Consider the following 25,450-nt stretch of genomic DNA (forward strand, 5'->3'; position numbering starts at 1 on the left):
GCATGTCAAGCATTACAGAGCGTCCATATGGGCACTGAGTGTTGATTCAAGTTAAATAAATAAGCACCTAAGGGTGTTTGTTATTTTTGCGGTAGACGTAGATACTCATTTATTGAATAAAGTCATAGTCATTAAAAAGCTCTACCTGACTATGACTATGTAATTTAAAAACATAAATCGAGGAAGAGTATGATAAGAGTATAATTAAGAACATGTGAGAATCCATGATGTATGTATGTATGTATATGTGTGTGTGTGTAGAAAGTTTATGTTCGTAAGTTTTTTTGTCGTAAAATTTGGGAACAAATGTTCTAAAATCTGTCTCATGTGAAATTGAGGGCATCCGATAAACATCCTATAAACATCAAGTTAAACGTATGACTGAAAGGTAGTGAGGTAAAGGAGTGAATGAAAGAATGTATATAATGTGTTAAGTACACTGTCTGGCACACGGCAGGTGCTCGATGAATTTCAATTATTATCGTTATCAGTACCAGTTACTGGTAAGTAAAGTACTGGCAAAAGTGTGTACTTGCATGTGTTTATATAAACTGGCTCATAAGTAAAAGCAGTTCCCAGCCTAAGATAAAGCAGAGTTGATTATTCCCCCTCTTGTTCCCGTAACACTCTGTTCATTCTTTGTTGTGTTGATACTACATCACAGTCTGCCACCATAACTTATTTACAGGGCTCTGTTTCCCGTTAGACCATATGCTCTTTGATAGAAGGGACTGTATCCCATTATCTTTGCATCCCCAATACATAGTGCTGTCTCCAGCAGAAGTGAGAGCTGGATACATTTTTAATACATGCAAAAAAATCTCATAACATATCCTAGAGTTAATATGCAGCCGAGGGAGAGATTCCTAGACTAGTGAATTCACACGTGAAGAGTTACAAGTGAGTGCAGAAAAAAATAATCACAATTTTGAAATGGTTGGGAAAGTGATCCTTTGTGGAAAGAAAAAAGGTTATTTAATCTCTTAATATGAAATCTAACATTGTATTTATGCTATTAGAAATAACAACAATATTTGTATTTTGCTTTATGTTGTATGGAACTCTTTCATAAGAATGCTGCAACATGAGAATAATTAATTTTCCTTATTGTGTACATTAGGAAACTAAATCTTCATAAAAGCCATTTGATTCGATGTTAGATCTCATACAACTATAAATTGTAGAGCTGGGAAACAAACCCATGTCTTGTCATTTCAAGACCACTGATCTTCAACAAGACATGGACTATACCAGCCATTTGCTGTACCAGCACACTTGTCAGCCATCACAGGGATGATCATGGCCTGGAATGAATAGGGCTGAACTTCATCTAGAAAATGCCAAGACAACTCAGGTGACCATTACATAAAGTAAAATTGTGGCAAATTTTAATTTGGTAGCCTTCAAGAGTATAGATTATATAAGGAGTGTGTGTGTGTGTGTGTATAATATGTGTATTTGTTTTTAAAATCCCACTTCTCAGACTTATTACGGGTAGGGAGTACTGTGTGTCACTCTGGGCTTATAAATAAGAAGGCACAAATGAGTTCAAGTGTCCTATTCCTGAGGTCAAGTATGGCAATTATACCAATGGGCAAATAAAACATCAAGAAATGGCTTCAAACAAACTGTAACTAATGGGCCAGTTTATATGTATTAAAGCTGTCATGGGCTTGTTCAAAAGAGAGAAAAGCTTTCTTATGCTAGCACTTACCCCAAACTCAGGACTAGAAGAAAATTTAATTGTTTATTCCTAGATAATGCAGATAAAATTAAAATGTAATTAAATGCTAATTAACATTTCCGTTCTGTTCTTTAACGGAAATGATAAACATAACTGAAGTTCATTTTCAACTAAAGGCAGAGATGTTAGTTAAACAGAGCCAGAGCTCCGGTTCTCTTATCCTCTCTCCTTAATTATGCTCAGTGTTAAACCCAGAGATTTCCACATATGTCTCCGTTTCACGTACTAAGTAGATTGTGTCTTCACAGAACATATAAGAGTTTTCTGACTAACAAAATAAATAGGCTGGCGGTTTAAAAGAAAGTCACATCTGTCTTCTGACAGGATTTCAGCTTTAGAGGAGGCTCACCAAGCTCTGTATAAATGCCAGCCCTCAAAAGGCCAATTCAACCTTTTTTTTCTTCCTGGCTGCATTGAGACAAGTCAGGACTGGAGGAGTATGGCAGGGGAGGGAAAGGTCAATTTACACTCAAATCAGTGAGGTTCATTTTAACCGACATCAGCCAAGGGTGTGCATTGACAAGAAAACATCATCTAATAGCAATTAAGAGCAATGATGCAAGATATTTTTCACCAAGGAGAGGGGGTGGGTTGGTGGGTATTATGTAACAAATGTGGAAACATATGGCAGAACGAAAAGTTTTGGCTGGTGAATATATGAAGAAATTTGAATAAAGTGTTATATGGAGAACAAATTAATCCCCAAATGGTCTAATTCTTAAAACATTTGTTTAAAGGACATTTTAAAACACATTTAAAATACTTTAAAAAGTCATGAAATAATTCTAGAAAAATGAGATGAGCGACGTTGGTTCTAAAGGATAAAATTATAATAAGAGAAAGAACATATTGATAATCCTATGTGTATTTGTAGTTCATTGACTTGAAAAAATATAGCTTCCTTTCATTAATTTTTGGGTTCTCTCTCCCACCAGCATATCTGAGAATACTGAACCATTCATCTAGAAAGTTCTCTCTATGGAAAATCCAAACATTGAATTTAAAACCTCCTTTATAAGGTGTTTTGTCATAAACACCCAACAGTGACAACACCAGTGAGTTGATGGTAGCTCTTACCATCTCCTGGGTCCACGATCTCCACTGTGGTCACTGCAGGGAATTCCAGGGCAGCCAGCACGGGCTCTGAGAGAACCACCTGGAAGGTCTCAGACTGCTCATGTTCCCCATCACTCAGGATCCTCACTCTCCACGTGGCCCGGGTCTGGCCTGGGTTGAACTGCACTTGTTTCTGTGCTTTGCCCTTGAAGTCTTTGTCTTTTTTTGCAGTCCCATCTCTTGAGCCAATACCTTCACAGAAACACAATATCATTTCCTTTGTTTCATTTTCAACTAGGTTATTAAGTCTTTCCTGTTGTTAACTTTTTGTGTGTCACTGTATCCTGCAGTGCAAAGTAAATCCTGCTTTGATTCCATGAAATGGATAATTGGGTATGGGTCTTACAATAAAAGTGTTCTACTGTAGGTGCTGAGCAGTCCATGATTCTGTTCTACTCTTGCCCCATGATTGTTTTGCTATATATTCTTTGAGCTAAGTTTGTGTTAGAACCACTTGTAAAACAGGACCAAGGAAATTGATGCTCACATTCTGAAATAGTCTCACACCCACAAATTCATACAATCTAAAAACTCTTCACATTTACTTTTTTGCATGGGTTGTATTGCATGTGTTATATTTTAAAAACTTAAGAAAAATTCTCTAAGTAGAAAATATAAGCCAGCAAGAGACTCTGTGAGTCAAAGAATTCTTTGATAATCTAAGCTGTAAATGACCAAGCATAATAATAAAAAATTATAATATTCTCTAAACATTTAACGGAACTAGGACCCTTAAAAAATCTAATTCAGTGTTTGTCAACATGACTATTGCCAGGTTTCTCTTTGTGGAGCACTCCAGAATTCCACGAAGCCATGTGAAGAGAATTGGAGAGCTAAATATGTATGGTTATTATGAGCAGTACTCTGTTGGTTCACTCAAGGTCCATTTCAGTTAGCTGGGAAGGTTAAAGGATCCCTGAGTCTCTAAGTACATTTCAAGAGCATCTTTATTTGCCATTACTATGCCACATACTCAAATCATAAGATATATTATCTATAAAGCAATGAGTAAGAGTCAACAAATTCAACATCATAGAAAAATTACAAAATTGCAGTTAGTACTTGTTCTAGTATATTTTCAAGTACTGATCAGAACCTCTTAATGATACAAGTTAATGGAATAATTTTCAAATATATTCCTTTCAACATTGGCATTTTCAGAGAAGTTGGTAGAAAGATTTAAAAAGAGAAAAGTAAAATCTCGTGCCTATTAGAATTAAAAAGTCTGAAAATAAATTCTTTGTACCATTTCTCACTTAACTGAAAAAAATTATCTTATTTTCAGAAAATGCTCTCTTGTTCTTCAAACTAGAAATGAAACTGGACCAAGTAAGATCCATTCAGCCACAAATGTTCATTGGGTGCCTACTATAAGCCAGACAGAACAGATAAAACCTCTGTCCTGTGGTGCTTATGCAAGATTAATTTGTTTTTTTCCTCAGGTTCTCATTAGTTATCTATTTTATACCTAGAATCAACAGTGTATATACGTCAATCCCAATCTCCCAATTCATCCCACCCTGCAAGATTAATTTGAATATTTATTTCTTCATCTGAGTATATCACTGACTATTTCATCTTAAAATGAAGGTGAAGGTAAATATTTCACTAAACTATTTGTGTCTTATAGATCTCAGAAATATTCCATTTTTTCAATAGGAGGTGAAGCATAATTTACTGAATGGCAAGAGAGAAAAGGGCACAGAACCAGGAATTTCAGCACTACGTATCTTGTCGAGCATTGCAGACTTCCTGTTAGCTCTCTGGTTCCTAATGCTCACAGAGTGGCTGTCAACACCTCTTGGATCCACCACGATTCACTGCCAAGGTGATGATGAAAGGAATCATTCTCTCTGAGGTTCCAGTACACACGCGGCTCATTGACCATTTATCCCCAGTGGTACGACCAGCAAAAGCATCTATTATTTGGCCTCTGATAGCTACTGCTCACTTTTCTGATTTGTTTTGTTTCATCAACAATGCATTATTTTCCTGGAGATTCAAAAGGCAGTGAAAAGCCAAAAGGACTCCTTATAATACAAGGAATGTCCACTAGTTCCAACTAGTCATACTTCTAACTGATAATCAGATCATCCAACCTAAATAAAAAATAAGTTGCAAAGCCAAATCTCAGTTGTTTCTGTAATTTTGTGGTGGATTTTGAAAGAGATTCCCAACTGAATGTGAAGTATAAATAGACAATACCATTGATTCGTCAGGTGAAGAGGAATGGACTTCTATTTTATGAAAAAGAGTGTTGTCTTAAATGGTTTGGTATGTTTCTCAAACATGAGAAAACAAGGAAGGGCATGTCATCCTTTTTAAAAGGTACAATAAGACCATGATGGAATATTAAATTTACTTGGGGTCAAAAATAAAGATTCCCTTTTCATAATTAACACATAGTACCTATTCTAAGTGCAGGGCTAGTCTACCTTGTTACTAAAAGTGTGGTCCATGGGCCAGCAGCATGGACCAGATCTGGACGTTTGTTAGAAATGCAGAATTTCAAACCCTACCCCAGACCTATTCAATCAGAACCAACATTTTAGCAAGATCCCCATGTAAGTTTTATGTGCATTAAGATCTGGGGGTGGGTAGATACATACTAAATAATCATACTTCCATGAGGCACTCTTACATAGGTGCCCAATTTTAATAAAGGATGAAGAAATGGTGTATAGGTTGTGAAGGAGACTGATTAGTTCATACTTTAATGTGGAAGACACGAGAGTCACACACTCAATGTTCGAAAATTTTGCTCTTACTTGGAGAAACAAATATTCAGCTAGTAAACCATACATATTACAAAAATATTATTATATTGGGGAAAAAGAATTCTGGAAATGAAAAGGCTTATAAATTGGGTTTAAATTTATGCTTCTTTTTTCAAAGGTAATTATTAAACAAAACATATTACTCTGATTTACTAAATGAAACTACAATTGCATCTTTTCCTGTGGCATGGAAGAATGGTATGGGGGTTAAGCAAGGTACTTTGGAATGAGAGGTTAGACTTCAATCCTACCTCTGCCACATAGCGGCTATGAAATCATAAGCAAGTTAACTTCCTCGGTTGCAGAGGATTTAAGAAGCACTGTGGGGTGGTAGTTAAGAGAATCTGCCCTGGAGCCAAATCTCACTTCTGGCCTTAGTAGCTATGTAACTTTGGGGATATGACAAACTTTCTGTTTCCTTACCTGTATAAGGGGGGATATAATGACCCACTTTTCTTGGGGTTGACTATGTAAGGTGTTGAGAACCAGGGCTGGCCTGTAATAATAACTCAATAAATTAGCTATCATTATTATCACCTCACAGTCCATTACCTAACACAGTGTCTGGCACGTAACAAGCACTCAAGAAAATACTAGTTGAGTTAGTGAATAAAAGATTGTAAAGAGGCTTCCCTGTTGGCGCAGTGGTTAAGAATCCACCTGACAGTGCAGGGGACACAGGTTCGAGCCCTGGTCCGGGAAGATCTCACATGCCACGGAGCAACTAAGCCCGTGCACCACAGCTACTGAGCCTGTGCTCTAGAGCCCGCGAGCCACAACTACTGAGCCTGCGAGCCACAACTACTGAAGCCTGCATGCCTAGAGCCTGTGCACCACAACAAGAGAAGCCACCACAATGAAAAGCCCGCGCACCTCAACGAAGAGTAGCCCCCGCTTGCCGCAACTAGAGAAAGCCCGTGTGCAGCAAAAAAGATCCAACTCAGCCAAAAATAAATAAATAAATTTATTTAAAAAATAAAAAATAAAAATAAAAAAGACTGTAAAGAGTAAAAGAGATGGGTAAAGTACTTAATGTGCTTAGTGGAATATCTTGCGTTTAATGTGTGTTCAGTAACTGGGAGCAATAAGATCTTTGAAATTGAAATTTTTTGTGAGATGCAAATACATATTTAATTTATTAATGGGTTATAATGGTTATAAAATCAACAATTATCTCTGAGAAAATACATATACAAAATACATGATTTATTAACTGTGTGCCTGAAGGTAAATGATATTCTGTCTTTAGCTATAATACAAACTATCTAATTCTAAACCTCCATACATGAAATTGGAGGTTGTAGGGGAACAGTAATACGAAACATATCCCTTGCAGAACTTCTACAGGGCTACCGTTTGCTTTAACCTGACTTTTCCATTCCCAGTCCTAGCATGAATTCTATTACCATCTTCAATGATTGATGGGTATGGGCCACACACAGAAGTCTTTCCAACTTTCTATCACCCTGGGTTACTAAGTAACCTTGTGAGGTTAAACAAGTAGAGCTATAGAGCCTTTTTAGAATTATGAATGATCTCCACACCTGAAGGAAATAATAGTTCATTGAAAAAATAACTTCAGGAGAAAAAAAGAGGCTCGTTCAATATTTTAGCATTCAGCTTAAAAAAGGGCAACAGAGAGAAAAATCTGAAAAGATAGTTTTAAAAATATTTTTCAACCATTAACTTTCCCATTGCTATCAAGGGGCCATATGTGAGTGAATAACTAAATATACTCACTAGGAGTGGGAATTTAGGTAAAACCCAAATAGATGAAAGCATCCTTAAGAATTGCTAAGGTGCTCTGTCTTTTAGTTATTATTTTCCCTGTGAATTATCTGCTACATTTTCAAGCACAAAGCACAGTTAAGGTGCATCTCTGACTGACAATATGTAAGACAGAATCAAATTCCTGATCTGAAGGGCACACGTGTGTGCATAGGAAGAACATGCCTCTTTGAGGGCAATAAGAGCATTCACTGTGCTCTTGAAGGTTAAACACAGATTGTAAATGACCGCCTACAAAGAGGCACAGGCAAATAAAGATGATAAAAGCAGAGCTGCCAGATGGCTCTGCAGGTGGACCAGCACTCCTGAAGCCAGAGTAGCCTTGAGGGGTCAGTAAAGCATAATGTGAAAAACCCTCATCTAAAGTTAAAAAACAAAAAGCATTTTTGAAATAAGGGATAATTAATATCCAGCATCCCAGCATCAGTGGAAATCATGGCAGGTGGGTGGGGATAGAGTTCATGGCAAATTATGGTATGTAGAATATGCGTGTGTGTGTGTGCGTGTGTGTGTGTGTGTGTTGATAGGGATCTACTGTTTAAGGCTTTTGAATTTCATGGACCAGTAAAATTTCAAATAATCATTTTGGAAACAAACACAGGGTTATCAACTTTTTATTTTGCCGACATTTTCCTAGATTCCTACCTTAGTTGATACTCACAATGAAAGCTCTTTCACTGCATGAAAATTCTATCAGCCTAGATGTCTATATAACACATGGTATAAAAATAATATAATTACCTGGGGTGCTATTATTTTTCATCACCATGCCAAATATTTTGTGCTGATTATATTACTGTTTAAAATGACTAATATACCTACTTTTCTCTATTTTATGCTTACATGAAATTGAATGTGAGCTTGGAGATGAAAAAAGGTTTACTCATTTGCTTTTGACTCTTTTTTTAAAAAAATTTATTTTATATTGGAGTATAGTTGATTTATAATGTTGTGTTAGTTTCAGGTGTACAGCAAAGTGATTCAGTTATACATGTACACATATCCAATCTTTTTCAGATTCTTTTCCCATATAGAGTTCCCTATGCTATTCAGTAGGTCCTTGTTGATTTTATTTAAAAGGGTAAGGCAGCAGAAAAGGATTAGTATTTAACATCTTACTGTTGGGAAGAAAAGTCACAACATTTATCTTTTATGTAGCGCTCTTATGTAGTGTTAGGGTTTTTGAAACTTTTAGTGACCTACCAGAGCATTCAAATGAAGCAAACAGATAGTAAATTACACTTCAATGTCTAATAGGTCACTGAACAGTTTTTTGTTTACTTAGTATTAAAGTAGCCTTCATAAATTTATATTTCAGCAGGATTTTATCTTATAAATTACAGATTTGCCTAAGCCTATTCTAAGATCTAGTGACATTTAAGTTATTTTAATTTATGAGCTATTACTGTCATTTTGTGAAGTTATTTTATATCAGAGAAACATCATATGTAGGTAGAAGATTTGAAGAGGTATATATTTTGATTACATACTTCTTATTTTTTCAGCCTTTGTCTCTTTGATTTAGCCTCAGCACAAAACTTTTGGCATGTTTCTTTAGTAAAGAACCTTTAAGTGTCAGTATCTCCCTAAGCTTTAAAACTAGAGCAGAAAACTAAACTTTTTTTTTTTTTTTTTTTGCGGCACGCGGACCTCTCACTGTTGTGGCCTCTCCCGTTGCATAGCACAGGCTCTGGAGCGCAGGCTCAGCGGCCATGGCTCACGGGCCCAGCCGCTCCACGGCATGTGGGATCTTCCCGGACCGGGGCACGAACCCGTGTCCCCTGCATCGGCAGGCGGACTCTCAACCACTGCACCACCAGGAAAGCCCAACATTTTTAATCATAGTAAAATTATGAACTTTTGCTAGAAAAATGGGATTTTGAGACAGAAGTGTAAATTAAACTTACTTATAAAGGAAGTCTCTCCCAAATAACCTCTACGTTTAAGCACGACATCTAGAAATTTGGAGTCCTCATTGATCAAGTAATATTCCTTTTCAAAGGAGATCCATGCCCAATTCAGACGAAAATGTTGCTTGATTAACTTATTTCCACCTGGAAAACAAAAATTTTAAGCCTCGAATTAGTGGTTTCTTGAATGACTAACCTTAGATATTCCAAAGACGACTTTAATGATGCAACATGACGAATCACTCGAGCTACTTGGTTTGATTCACAATCTAGGATACATACATGGAGATACAGCTTACTGTTCACTGACTCTTATGCAGAAATACAACTGACATAATTCTTTGCAAAATCCCTTGATCTTTAGCAGGGGAAATGGGTCAGAGGGAAGGAACACAGAACTACCAGAAGCAATTTTGTTAAATCATAAAGTCAAGTATCCAAATTGCAGGATGACTCATTTCCCACAAGGTGCCGCTGGAGAGCAAGTTTTTCTATAAAGAAAGCTGCAGGGCTCTTTTGTGATGTTAAACACACACACACACACACAACTTCACAAATACCTTTTTCTGGTTCACTGAGCAATTGGGTGGAAGGCTTTAATTATAACCACTTAAGGAAAAACAAATATCCCTTCTCCACCTCCCTTCCCCACTAGATTCCACTCCATTCCTTAAAGCAAACAGACAGGTTTTTTCATTGATTCCATTCTACTCTGAAGATAAGGCTTTCTCCTCCCACCTTCTCACCGAAATGGAGCTGGCTGCCTATCAGGAGAAAATGTGTGTGATCTCTCTAATGTGAAAGCTGCTCTGCTAGGTGAAAGAAAAGAGAAATGGTTATCAGCTGATCACTATGCATGTATCCCTCTACTTCCTTTGATCTACACCAATTATTTCAGAGTAAGGTGAGGTTTATACACAAAGGCATCAATAATTTCCTTTAAGTCTTTCTGTAAAAGGGGGAAAAAAGCCCAAATAATAAACACAGCTAGAGACACAATTTTAACTCCAGTTTCTTCTCTTCTGAGTTCACACAGAGCTACACTAGAGAAAAAGAAATGAGACAGGAAAACATCAAGGCTTTAACAGACTGAGAGCAAAAAATCCACACGTGGGAAAAAAAACATAATTAACAAACACATGAAAAAAATGCTCATCTTTGCTAGAAATTAAAAAAAAATTGCAGCATCTTTGAGTTATGAATTGACATGTACTAAAGATTAAAATGAATACCCAGTACAGCCGAGATTATTTAGGGAAATTGGTTTTCTTATTTATTGCTGTTTAAATTGTAAATTAGCACCGAGCCATTTAGACAGCTACATGGCAATGTGTGCAAGAGACAAAAAGATGTTCATTCCATTTGATCTTGTAAGTCCTTCTGTGCGAGAAGCAAAAATCTATTTGTAAGGGACTAGTCATTGCAATATTTTCTATAATATCCCTCAAACCAAAAATCTTAGAGTTTACTCTATTTATGGTACCTCAAATCAATGAAATACGATTCAGTCATTAAACAAACAAAAAAAAGAATTTTTTGTTGAAATACTTAAAACACAAAATACAGAAACGAATGGTATTGATACTGTGCATGCAGTGACGTAGTAACATGAAACATTACAAATATGGAGCTGCTTGGTGTTTTAAATTGATGGGATTACGGACCTGTCATTTTCGTTACTTTTAAAAATCTAAGATATAAATAGATTGGAGAACAGGAAGTTCATTCCACATTTTGTCCTTAAGAACTTATTATGCCTGCCATGTCTTAGACACTGGGTACTGTTCTGGAGAGGAGGGGCCATGGGCTGGGGCCTCCCCAGAACTGGAGTTCATAGCCCACTTCATTCTTATCTGCTGTCTGACTTGGAGCAAGTTTCTTCCCTAGACCTCTGTTTCCTCATCTGGAGAATCAAATGAGGGTCATATTAATTAATGCCTGTGTCTGCTGTGAGGATCGAGTGAGATAACCCATATATCCATGCAGTACAGTGAGGTACCTACGTAGCATCCTTCAACAAAAGTCACCTTACTCCTCCCCGCCCACCCCATGCATGCTCAGGTCCACCCTGCACACCCACTGCCAGACTATTAACCTGCCTTAAATCCAACTGCACTCAGTCCTCCTTTGCCCCGTCTCCCTACAGCTGCTGCACACATCAAGCCATCAGGCTATCTTTGCAGATTTCTGGTTTCACCTGCCCTGCCCTGTCTTCTTCCCACTGTCTCTAATCTGCTCACTCTGAGGTCCATCCAAGAGTCTTGTTGCTCATGGATTTCCCACCCTCACTCTTCCTGTTACTTCTGTCTTTCTTCCTACGGTGCTAACCCCCATCATTCTTTTGCTTACACTTTCTGCTCCTCGAAGGCTCCCTTTACCATCCCCTTCATGAAGCCTCCTGCAGCGACCCCGGCCCTCTCATCTCTGTGATTCTGCAGTTTTTCACCTATTGATTATTTTGCGCAGTTTTGTGCTTTAGCAGATATCCTCTCATATTGTTTAATTGTACACACTTACTAATTGTACTCATTTTTGTCAGAGATTGACTGGCATGCATTCTTTTACCGTGCTAACACTTGGTCTTATTGTCTTTAAAAATACTTTTTTACATTATTGTGTTTATGTTCTATTACTGGAAACATTTCCTCTAGAAAGTCATAGACAAACAACAAGAATAGAATAACATTTAATCAATTAAGTGAATACATAAAACCTTTCTGATTTCTCAACTAATCATTACTTGAAAACAACCTTATGCCACACTTCTCTCTCAATTAGATTGTGTCTCCATCAAGTCCTAGATTTTTTTTTTTTTTTTTTTTAATTTTTGGCTGTGTTTGGTCTTCGTTTCTGTGCGAGGGCTTCCTCTAGTTGTGGCAAGCGGGGGCCACTCTTCATCGTGGTGCGCGGGCCTCTCACTGTCGTGGCCTCTCTTGTTGAGGAGCACAGGCTCCATATGCGCAGGCTCAGTAGTTGTGGCTCACGGGCCTAGTTGTTCCACGGCATGTGGGATCTTCCCAGACCAGGGCTCGAACCCGTGTCCCCTGCATTGGCAGGCAGATTCTCAACCACTGCGCCACCAGGGAAGCCCCAAGTCCTAGATTTTATTCTAAACTTCTTGTCATGCTATACCAAGCCACTCCTGTCCATCCAAATACCTGCAGCTTCACATCCTATCACTTCTCCACGGAGAGAAACAGCTGGTCATATCTAGCTTCTCACTGTTTTCTTCCCACATGCAAAAGCATGTGGGAAGTCTTCTGCCCAGAATATCTTTAGCTTCCTACTCCTCCTTGCAATTTGTTTAGGTCCAACTCACCTAAAGCTCAGGAAGCCTGGCTTATCATGCAGTGTATACTTCTTCTGTATCTCCAACCAGAGTAATTGTAATTCTTTTATCTTCAAGTGTATTCTGCCACTAACTGCCTGAGCACACTTCCCCAGGGCAAGTACTGGTCAAATTCATCCTTCTAGCATCCAAATCGAACATAGTGCCTGGAACACAATGAGGTCTAAAGACTTCTTCCTTGACTAAAAAGCCTATGGATAAGTATGATTTTGGGTAATAAAATGGCTACTTTGTGACTCCTATTTTATTCCTTATTTCATAACAGCTCTCAGCTTACAAAAACAAAGCACATACTACAGTTTTACTTGACTTGTGATTAATAACCTCTGACTTATTTGGTAACTCTTGTGTTTAACAAATGAATTTTATTATAATTCTGTGTACTTTCTTCCTATTTCTCTCCCCTATGTCTAAGAATGAGATCACTAAGCATACCATTTCTCTATTTCTTTAACAATTTTTAGCTAATTTTAAGATTTGATATTACCCTTTTCCTAAATATTGCATGTGTTAAGAATCTTAAGTCAATGAGGCCTTTCCTTGACACTTAATATGACACAGCAAACACCAGTGGAAACCCCAGAATTCTCTAGCTCCTTTATTCTGGGCAATTTTTCCCTCCAGTGATTTCCATAACCTCATATCCTATTTATGCTTTCTTTTTTGTTTGTTCACTCTGTCTCCTCTTATTGTCACCCATGATCCAGGAGGGCAGGGAGTTCATTTTGCTTACTGTTAGAAAAATGTCAATTTAATGAATTAGACACTCTAATGTCTTGGTTGAAAGAAGTTCTGTAGTGCTTCATTTTATGGGCAATATAAATATCCTATATAAATGTAACATATCCCTTTTAGCACTGAGTCATTTTCTCTTAATAAAATTATTATTTTTTTAATTTTTACTTTTATTTTAAATTTCTTTAACTTTTAAATTTTTAAATTAAAAAAAAATTTTGGCCACGCTGCATGGCTTGTGGGATCTTAGTTCCCCAACCAGGAATCGAATCTGGGCCCTGGCAGTGAGAGCACTGAGTCTTAACCACTGGACCGCCAGGGAATTCCCTAAATAAAATTATTTTTTTAAGTTAGTTTATTTAATTTATTTATTTTTGGCTGCACTGGGTCTTCGTTGCTGCGTGAGCTTTCTCTAGTTGTGGTGAGCCGGGGCTAACCATCATTGCGGTGCACAGGCTTCTCATTGCGGTGGCTTCTCTTGTTGTGGAGCACGGGCTCTAGGCGCACAGGCTTCAGTAGTTGTGGCGCACGGGCTCTGGTAGTTGTGGTGCACGGGCTTAGTTGCTCTGTGGCATGTGGGATCTTCCTGGACCAGGGCTCGAACCCGTGTCCCCTGCATTGGCAGGTGGATTCTTAACCATGCACCACCAGGGAAGCCCGAAAATTATTTTTAATGACACTCTTTCTAAAATGTCTGGCATACTTCTATTCTGTGAACACTATGTAAAGATTTTAAATGATTACCTATGAATGTGAATTATTGGAATTTGTGTTTGTCTAGATCATACCTCCAGGGTTTACTGATGACAAAAGGTCTGTTTAACCCTTCCATTCTGTCATGAAGATGGTCTTAAGGATAGCTAATTTCATCTCTTACAGATTATAAATTATAAGACTTATTTTCCGGTTGGTGCTTATGTACTGGAAGGAAGAGGGTGCCCGGTTACTGGTTAATCAGGGGTTTCAAGTGACACACAGCTGAACAAGTTTCTAAGGATTTTATATGTCGACCACTTTCAGATTTTATTTGAAATAAAATTCAAAAACAATACTGAGAAACTTTCCTTTGCAAGACAGTGACATGCTCCAGGCAATTGTTTTAAAGGTTCAGCATTCACTCTACATCGGGGATTTTTAAGTAGAGATTTTACTAGAGACTACAAAGTTAAATGTATAAAGCTTAACTCTGAATGGGATTAAATACTACCTAACTCTTTTGAGTTCTACATACGCAAATCATATTGCATTTCAGAATTTGTAAAATCTTAGGCGCTACTTATTATGCAGGAGTAATATAAGGATCTGAGGAACTAAGCTAAAGTTTATTGTGACTCTCATTATAACAATTGCCTTGCATAATGGAGCTCCATATTTTATCTAAAGAATGGAAAGACATGTTACTTATTCATTAATTACCTACCAAGTAAATTCCTCTAAAACCTCAAAGTGGGAATAATCACTGTTGGCACTTTTAATAACAATAGCCACAGCTTACTGAATGTGAAATTTCAGAAGAAATTAAACAACTTAAAAACCAGCAAAGTTTCACTTCAATGTGATTCTTTGCTTTTCTAAAATGGATTCTGTCATCTATGATGCTCAAGGAGCTAGTCTCAACGTCTCATTGGAAGCAAATTAAAGTCTGTAACTTGTGTCATAAATCCATACAACAGGTGCTTGACAGCTGATAACTACACTCCCAAATGCTTTGTCCCCAAACCCTGACACCACAGCCATTAAGGTTTTGATGAAAAGACCTCTTTTGAACTTTTCCAGCTGGTCTTTAGTCGTCTTCATCTTCTTTTTCAATGGGAACACAAGTTTTTTTAGAATAACAAAGAGTCGCAAGCTTCAATTAGCCCTCCCTAGGAACTTAGGGCTGCCTGATTTCTGTAAAGACAGAGCATACTTTTTTCAATACGAAACTAGTGTCACGACTTTGACTTGTGCTTAAATAAGGATCATTTCTGGGTGTCCGTTTAGCTTTGACAATTTTTTTTCTTGAAGAAAAGTTAGCTACTAATAGAAAATGATCCGTTGGTAATATTTTTCCAACCTGCTAAGATTTTCTATCTTGCTACAATTCCATTTGCCTGAAGTTCAGCCTGGAAGCTGACCTGGAAATCAAATATACAGCTATTTTAAAAAGCTGGGTGGGGGTGGGGGGAGGGGAAGTGCTCCCCGAAGATTAAGTATAAGAACAGAGATAAGAAATCCTGTAGAAAGGGAACTTCAAAGAATTTGATAGGAGCTCAGGACATTTACTCAATATTTATTTCCTTCTCCTTTTCCTATTTAAGTAATTGGATATTAAAGACTAAGAGAGAGTGATCAAGATGCATTCAAAATCTGCCCTGGGAAGGGGTGGTAGTGGTGCTAATCCTGACCCAGACCCCCAGAGATGAAGAGCCTTGATCTGAGGGCAGCTGTGCCTTAGTATGACCGACGGAACTCCAGAAGAACTGGCAGACAGACCCAGAAAAATTGTCAAGAGATTTTATAATTTTGATGACTATTTAATAACTCCAAGGATTTAGTCCAATAATCTTTTCCAAAATTGCTGCAATACAACTTTCGATAATTGGGATGTTATTTTCTTCCTCCATTTTGTACACACCTACCCATGCCATTCCCACTGCTATACACATTCTGAAAAAGCGGCAGCATAGCACAGGGGGTCAGATCCACAAAGACACATAAAGAAGATACATAGAAATGTATAGAAAGACAGGTAGCGTGACAAAGACCCAGAGGTGGAGAGAAATAGGCACAGCACACGTTGACCTCTATGGATATACACACTCATGTAGAGGTCTTTTAGGCTATTCTCAGGCAAGGCACTTATAAGCACACCCTTCCTAATAAAAAAGCAGACGTGGAGCTGTGATGACTTGGTCGTTGTCATACAAGTTACATAAAATTAGCTCAAGCCTGGATTAGTTTACACTCTACCTTCTATTCTTTGGTAGGCTCTAAAGATAAGAAGTTACCAAGTGATACGGAGGTGGATATGGGGCTGACAAATATACCAATGTTCATCTAGAAGTAAGAGCATCACCATCTGCTTTAATATGTGTAGTTTCTTTCCTTAGGGACATGATTTGATCACACATATACCCGTAATGTATAAATAATGGGTATTCATACACGAGGTTCCAAAGACTTGAATTCCCATTCATCTACTCTACGAGAGGTTAATACACAGACAATTCTAATTATTCTGGGAGTCCATAGTTAAGAATTCATCCACTCGATAACATTTATTTTGTGGGCTTGCTGGACGCTTGCAGAGCAGTTTTGAGAAATTTGCATCATCTGACCCTCAGTGTTCTTGTTTCAGCTCCCTTACTGTAAACAAGTGTCCTTTCCACCGTCCATTGAGTGCCACATTTTCCACATTTTTGTGCTTTTCATTTGGTGATTTCTCTATTTAAATAGCCCCCAATCACAGTGCTGAAGTGTTGTCCAGTGTTCCTGAGCACAAGAAGGCTTCGATGTCCCCTTACGGAGAAAATACACATGTTCCATAAGCTTCATTCAGGCACGAGTTACAGTCTGATGACCACAAGTTCAATGTTAATGGATCAACAACATATATATCAAATAAGGTGTCTTTAAACAGAAACACACGGAAAACAAGGTTGTGTATTGATCGGTTGATGAAATGTATGACCAGAGGCTTGCAGGGAATCTAACTCTGTAATTCCCCTGGGAGCTATCATTTAGTATTCACAGTGATTTTATAGAACATTACCGCCAAGAACAAGAATCAATTGTGTTTGCTCAATCCAAATCACAAGAGGTTAGTCTTCTGGGACAGGGCACAATGGGGCACGGGGAGTGGAAGTGTTCTTCCTCCACACACATTTGGCCTTCCTTTAATCAATCCTTCCCCTGGCTCATGCCCAGGAGTGTGAGCTGAAATGAATCCTTACTGCATTCTCGGATCGGCAGCCCTGGCCTCCCTCCAAGATCTGTCCCTAGTCAGAATAGCACTAGGCTTCAGACACAGTCAGGGCTCATGGGTAAAGGGTGGACGGGTTCCCCTGCATGGCTACCTGTTATAATTTGGAAATATTATGAGAATTTAGGTAACTTATAGGGTTATCTTTTTAACCTCTTAGAAAATAATATACATGGAATGAATTCTGATGCAGAATAACTCCTAACCCTAGAGAATCTTAGGATACTCTGTTCTAGAATCTCAATTTAAGCAACAGCCAAGAATGGGGATTCATGCCTTTTTCTGCTTGTTTGGAAAACTGGAGTAACAGACCCTACGGAAACTGATTTTCTTGGACTCTAAGGAACCTCTAAACAGAGAACTCACGGTTATGAAAATGGATGTGCCAGGCACAATATTGTAGCCTCTCTGTAAAAGTCTTAAACATCAGTGCAAAGTAGGGATTCAGAGTGCAGTAAGAGGGTATTACTCATCTCTAACTAGAGCCCAGGTTCCTGGATGAATGGGTCCCGGAAGAGAGAAAACCATAACTGGAAATGTAAAGAGATGCTTAACTAATCTATTTTTTATACCAGGCTCCAAGCAGCACTCTTTTAAACATCCTTTCCCTTCAATAGAACAGAAAAGATCACCCCACAGCTCTGGCACCCACTCTTTGGGGGCCTTGGGGCCACAGGCAGGTCCCTGTTATTGGGGGGCTGAACATGGCCACTGGTACTCCTGGCAGAGTGGTGGTGGCCCTGGGCTGAGTGCCCACCTAGTCGTGGGCAGAAGCATGGCCTTTGACCAACAAGATTGGCAAATACAGGCACCGGCCAGTCATAAAAGGCAATGGCTCAAAAGAACCAAAACTCACCTGAGTGCAGGTGTAAACTGGCTGAATGTTAATTCAGCCTTGGGGACCCTGAATATGCTTGGAGAGGAGGACTGGGCACAGTGGGGGCCATGGTCAGGGTGATTTTGATGTTTTGTATGTTATCTCAATGCATCTCACAATAGCCCTACAGGTTAGGCATCTCCACATTCTATGGATGACGTTAAGTGTCAGGTTAAATTACTCGCTTTAAATTCTATAGATATAGTATGTGATCGACTCAGGGTTCAAATTCAACCTGCTAATATTGTTTTTACACTTCTTCTGAGTAATCAGATCACTTCCTTTAGGTCAATATTCTATTTACAGGTGACGCTAACTTAATTTTAATTTGCTTTAACTTAATTTTTAAAGAGTGCCATTGGATAGAAGCAAAACTGATGATCTGAGTGTGTTTCCCTCTACCATCAGCAAGCCCTCTTGTGTTAATTCATAGCAAGGCTGACAAATGGTAAGAAGTAAATGGGAAAAAATGGATATGAAAGTCAGTTTTGAAATAGTTGAGACTGAATCAGAAAAATTAACCTAAGTTAAGGGTACGACCCTCTTATTTTTTGAATGAATTTGAGGCCATAGCCAAAAGCAAGGGACACTGGGAGGAAAACGCTTCTTCCAGGCTGAATGATGTGCTCCATCAGGGCCACAGCTGGGTCAGAGTCGGCAAGCCCCAGCCTGCAGGGATCCTCCACAATTCTCTAAGCATGGTCCCTTCCCCCAACTCCATCCCTAGCAAAAAAAAAGGAATGTGCGTATTTGCAGCCCCTGTAAAAAATGGAAAAAAAATAAGGGGAGAACCAAGAGTTTATATCTCCTAATTTAGGGCTTAAACATATTTCCTTAAACAAACCTGATTTAATTGTGCAATACTTGGCTTTCTTAATTAGGAGTTTAAACCCGGTGAAATGAATGCGTTCACTGTTGGTATGCACGCCTAGGATAAGGAATTCAGATGTACCTCTAGAGAGGACAAAGGACAACGCAAACGTATAATTTCAAGGTGAACTCTCATTTACAACATGCGTGTTCCGAGATGATCACAGGCAGTCTAAATTAAAAGCTAGCGCAGTCATTTTAATGCAGTAATATGAGTAACTAAGGAAACTTATTCTCTGAAAATGAAAGTGGGATTCTGTGTTCTAAACAAGAACACCAACTAATTCAAGAAATAATTATCTGCTGAACAAGACAAGTATAAACTCCAAGCATTTTAGAGCAAGAATGAACTCTAGATTGCATCTTTTCTCCCTGCTCCATTTGCCCAAGATCCAGAAAGGCTGTGATTTGAATAAGATTACAAAGCAGCTATTTGCAGAAGAGAAATAAATCCCCAGGGGTTTTCACTCCTAAGCTACTGGTCTTTCCACTTAACAGACTGTGATCTCAAATACTGTGCTGAAGCATAAGATCATAAAAATTGTGTTTAAGATGATACGAAATTATAATACATATACATAATATATATAAATAAATGTGGGAGGACTTACCATTTCTTTGTAAAGCAGCCCCCAAATAATTTTCTATCATTTCCCCCCATTTACGTATAGCAGTAAAATTTAAAAACTGCCATACTTTCATAGAAACAATAACTACTTTATCAAAAGTGAGTTAAGTCTGTCAAGAAGAACCACACCCTCTCCTGCCTCTGGGGAAAGGAAAAAATGCAAACCAAAACACCTGGTGCAGCAAGATTTCATGTATGCACTGCCTGAGGCAACATATAAATTTATTAGATCCCTGGCAACACATTCTTAAAATAAACTTAATAGCCTTCAGGTTTCTGTTCAAACCAGAGCCTAATTCCTTTTGTGGCGCCAGACATCTCCCCTCATCCCAAGGAGACTCTGCAGGGAAATGAAAGCAATGGTTCCTTCTCCTGTACCTCTCTGAGTAACCAGTTTAGCACCATTTAGTTAATTCCCTGAGAAGGGAGGTTGCTTCCTATTTGTATAAGAGCACCATGCACATTACTAGAAGACACAACCATTACAACTAACAAGGATTATAGTTTGAGCTCTATTTTGGATTGTCTTTTGAAAATGTGTTATATCCACCTTGAGACAAATATATAAAAGGGCGGGGGGACATCCAGAAGTGCCTTAATCTGGCTGTTAAACAAAGAAACCTTCTTTAACCTAACTTGTTTACATTTTTACCACAATTTAAGTTTGATGGTTAGGATGGAAGGATCAGTGTGGTATGGCAGCACAAAAGCCATTCTATAATTAAAATACTGTGAGTGAATTTTGACTTAGAGTCCTAGGATGCTAGTGCTAAATTCAAGTTTTAGGTTAATCTGTTGTCACTGTTTTCAAATCTGAGTCAGTAACATGTTCTTAGGTGTATTTGTTCTCAGAAGTAAAATCAAGATTTGGAAATTTTAGATTTAAAATTAAAAAGAAATTTATGGAATCATGTCACATCTGGCTACCTGGCTATCGCTCCTGTGACAAACTAAAAAAGCCATGTCATTGATGTCTGTCAAGAAAGGTAGGAGAGAGGGAAGCAAGGAAGGACGGAAGGAGGAGGGAAGGAAAGAGAAAGAGAGAGAAGGAGAGGGGAGAGAGAGAGAACGGGGTAGAAAACCATCAATGTCCTGTTCTCACATTTTCTTTTCATTTATTTCAGATTAGTTTCTCAAAGCTAGCTTTTGTGCTCAACTTGTGCATTATTTAATTAGTCAGACTCTTTGGTGACTGCTCTGATCCCCTTAAAATTATGCCAGAGCTACAAATACAGCCACTCTTGGTGATTTTACTGTCATATATAGCTGCCAAAAGAGAAAGAAAAAAGACACAATAAGTATAAAGACAAGTTGGTATGGTCTTAGAGCAACAGACCTTGCAGGGAAATAATTTAGACAACATACAGCAACGTGTTTGTTTAAACAGAGCTCTGTGCAAACACACGTGTTATAAAGAATAAGAATGGTTCACGTATAGTCCCTTCTGTAAGACAGACTCTAGTAAGGAGGGTAAACCAAAACTCATATGTCAATTATAATGCAACATGTAAGGTGAAAGGGTGAACCTACAGTACCTGGGGCTCGGAGGAGGGATGGGAGGACATTCAACTGGGACCACAGAAGCTTGACACAAGAGGTGCCATGGGGCGGGGGAGGAAGGACAGTGCCACTCGGAGGGGAAGAAATCACAGGAAAACAGGTGCAGGAGGACGGCTTGGTGTGCTCATCAGTAGAATAGTCAAGCTTTGCAGGGTTTGCGGAAGCACAGCGAAGAAGGAGGAGGTAAGCTGGGGCGTAGTCAGGGGGTGGATGGAGGAAATTTGGGGTAGAGAAAGAATCTGAATTCTACTTTAAGAAATATTAGTTTGGTAGAATTATTCAAGGACTCATTAGAATAAAGTTGGATTAGGAATCAAAGGTATCATTCACAAGTACCCCCCCAGATTAGTTTTCTTTTTTTAAAAATAATGTTATTTATTTATTATTTATTTTTGGCCGCTGCCGGCTTGTGGAACATTAGTTCCCTGACGAGGGATGGAACCCGGGGGCCCTCGCTATGAGACCAGGAGCCCTAACCACTGGTCTGCCAGGGAATTCCCCAAATTAGGTTTTTGCCAGTGGAAGATAAATGAGTCTTCCACTGGCTATGGAATACTGCTGTGAATATAGCAATATTCATAGACAAATGAGTCTATGAATATTGCTGTAAGAAAATAAAAGTTTTGCCCACAATAAAATAGGAATAGTTAGGATATTCAAATTTACCCAAGAATAAATAAAATGGCTAACCAAAATGCCCACCATAAACAGTCAATATCATGAATACTTGAACTGGCAGACTGAAAACAAACTTTTGCCGAAACTGCCACAGGTAAGTTTCTCTCTCTGACTCCTATCTCTCTCAGCTTAAAATAAAATGTGACTCAGTATGACAAAATTCGCTTTCAGGCCAAGATAAATCACATTTTTCTTCACTTGGTTAATATGCAATGCTGGTGGCATGATTTGAATATTCTGAAGATTTGAGACAATGATTACCGCAAAGAATTCATGGGTTGCAGAAAACTCTTCAGAGGCACACTTGGAAAGCCATACATTGACTTTGCAGCTCATAACCTAGTCTAAATGGGTAGTTCCCGGCGGTGGGCAGAGGGTTAATGATTTTGCCTTTGTGGAGACACTTGTCAATGTTGGGAGACATTGCTGGTTGTCACAATGGGGGAGAGAGAGGGGAATGTTACTGGTGTCTAGCGGGTAGAGGCCAGGGAGGCTAGGGACCCTACAATGTACAGGACAGTCAAGATTTGACTGTACATAAAGAATTAGAATTGGGCTTCCCTGGTGGCGCAGTGGTTGAGAGTCCGCCTGCCGATGCAGGGGACACGGGTTCGTGCCCCGGTCTAGGAAGATCCCACATGCTGCGGAGCGGTTGGGTTCATGAGCCATGGCCGCTGAGCCTGCGCGTCTGGAGCCTGTGCTCCACAATGGGAGAGGCCACAACAGTGAGAGGCCCGCGTACCGCAAAAAAAAAAAAAAAAAAAAGAATTAGAATTATCTGACCCCAAATGTCAATCATTTAAAACTTACTATATTCTGACATATCAACATATATAAGCTAACATAAACATATTATTTGCCTTTTCTCCATAAATTCCATGTTTTCTTATGAACTGATAATACATGTGGTCAAATGATAAACCTGCCTTCTCTTTTTACATAAATATGCAGAGATTTTCAAAACCATCATTGATGTGGAAAGTTTCCAGTACGAAGAGTTTATTCTCTTGTTGCCGGAAGTAGTTGAGCCAGTAGTTTTCCTACACAGTCAAAATTTATGGCTAATCCTCAGGGAAGTTAGGAGTGAGGATATTGAGAAATGCACAAACTATGCCAAAGGGACAGTGTATGCATGACTTGGATTTTAGTATGAAATCAAACATGTGGGCAATGATTTCCCTTCTAGAGGTTTTCAGGAGATTAGGCTTCACCAGAACACCTGAGAGTTGAGAATACGAAGTAGAAGGGCTTCCTAAGGTCATTTTAGGAGTGTGAGCTGGTCATTTTAGGACAAAACTGGACACGGATCATCCAGCTTTCCATGCTTTTTTGTAGTTGAAAGGAGAAATACTACCTATTCAAATGCACGTGTGCTGGCATGTACACGTGCGCACATACACACCCCCCTTTCTTTTGCTTTTACAAAGAATGAAAACACTGTCCAAAACATTTTCCAAAAGTATAGAATACACAGTCCTTTAATGGTCTTCCACTGAACAAATTAGAGAAGGATTTCCCTGAATACGTTTATTCAAACCTTATTTTTCCTGTCTGTTAATAGGTATTGTGTTTAAAAAAATCACTCTGAGTCAACTAAGAGAGAAATATCCCGGGATTAAGCTATATAAACAGAATTCTTCACTGCTGCAATTCTTAGGGGCTTTAATATACGAATGTCACTGAGCATGTACAAGGAAGGGATAAAGTGTGTTACATTTCTCAATCTCATTTCACCAGGGAACCCATTCCTGAAGCTAGCCTGTGAGACTCTGTGCTATAGAATGTACTTTGGGATAAGTTGGCTTCAAGTATAAAGCACTTAAAATCTAGATATGAGCAGAGAGCCTTGTGTAGTGTCGATCACATCCAAGTAACATAATTTTCAACTGTTCACATTTGACACCAAAAGTTGGAATTGTACTTCATAATCTTCAAAAGTTGGAATTGTACTTCATAATCTTGAGGAGCAAAAACCAACAAAATTAAGGGATTTCCTTCTATCAGCTATATAAATTCTGGTTCAAGGCACTTCCATTTCCTAATCCGAATGGAAAAGTAAATGTGTTAGCTTGTAGAATGCCAAGAAAAATAAACTAAGTTCAAATAAATACGACTGATTACTGGTATACTTGTTCCCCAGAGGCCACATTTATTGTTCGAGACACATGCTTTGCCATTTTTGTGGCATAACACTATAGTGCCTCAGCTCTGTTTTTTAATTAGTCAAATGCGGGCTCAGATGTCAGAAGAGACAAAGATTAGGATTTTGGCCAGTTCCAAAAACATACAGCTAAAATCACCAACAGCGTACAAAGAGCCATGTCAGCCTCCCATTTGCAGTTGGATCTTACTCCCTGTGGCTATTTGAACCCTATGCTCTGCCCAACTCTGATAAGGGATTTAAAGGCTTACTAAGAAGAATGCTTCTGAAGCTATTAAAACAACAGGCTCGGGAAGGACGGACTTAGCTGGGTTTTGGAAAGAGGATAATGCTGCAACAAAGACTTTAAGGCTGATAAACAGATTTTAAAAAATCTGAAAGCACACTGTTCCCTAGTCTGTACTTCTTCCTCACCCTGATCAGTAATTACTTCCCATGAGAATATGAATAAATACAGCAGCTCTGTACTCATTAATTTTAGAAGGAAGCAGAAAAACATCTTTCAGTCACTGATTCACATCTCAACTGACTTCTGTTAATGATATTAGCCAGCTCTACTGGAAAATATCTTTTATCCACTGAAGAAACAAATGCAAATGCAAATTGTTCATTAACTCCACTATTGGGGTATATATGTATAGAAGAGTATATACACCAACATACACATACATGTATTCAAGAAACTGAAACTGAAAATCTTTACAAGAGAAAATGCACACAAACAGAAAACCAGATCATGAGTACCTTTTAAAGAATAATAATGGGAAAACTATCTTTTAGGAATATAGAAGACTCTCAGGATGCTTTCTTAAGAGTTGAAAATCTTGTATCTTTTAGTACCTTACTGATTACAAAGTGAGTGAAGTGGTGAGGAACACTTACATTTCTTTTCTTTTTGGCTATCTTGTTTCTCTTTTCTCAAAATGAGAAGCTCAAGAGAGGTGAGGGATAGGACTCAAACCAGGAAATACATGATAGAAATTTTAGATGCTGGACTAAGTGAATTTGAACAAAGGGAACTGGACCAAACTGCCCTACTTTGTGATCAAGGTCTGAATTAAGATGTCTGGACTAGTTTGGAAGGCTACACCTAGCCAGTGTTTGGAACGCCGCTCTGGCTCCATCAAGGACCCAGGCAATGCTGCCAGGTAGGCAAAGTTTGTCTCTGTGTATCTCTTCGGCACCTTTGTTCTCTGGAGGAATCAATCACCTTTGGTCATTTAAAGCTCTTACTCCTTTCATGCCAGCCCTCCAGCTCTGCAATTTCCCTTCTTTCTTCCTAACCTCAGTTTT

The 25,450-nt window shown here is 38.6% G+C and overlaps 1 protein-coding gene across 1 annotated transcript in view; it reads right to left on the bottom strand.

Moving 5' to 3' along the window:
- FREM2 (FRAS1 related extracellular matrix 2) overlaps window positions 1-25,450 on the bottom strand; it is a gene marked incomplete at both ends in the record, with an annotated part of 147,238 nt that overhangs the window by 72,016 nt on the left and 49,772 nt on the right. Inside the window, 2 exons of the mRNA XM_079721954.1 lie at window positions 2,822-3,052; window positions 9,333-9,479. Coding sequence (XP_079578080.1) covers window positions 2,822-3,052; window positions 9,333-9,479 — 378 coding nt within the window. The remainder of the gene's footprint in view (window positions 1-2,821; window positions 3,053-9,332; window positions 9,480-25,450) is intronic.

This window comes from Hyperoodon ampullatus (assembly GCF_949752795.1).
Source record: "Hyperoodon ampullatus genome assembly, chromosome: 16".
In the NCBI taxonomy this organism is placed as follows: domain Eukaryota; kingdom Metazoa; phylum Chordata; class Mammalia; order Artiodactyla; family Ziphiidae; genus Hyperoodon; species Hyperoodon ampullatus.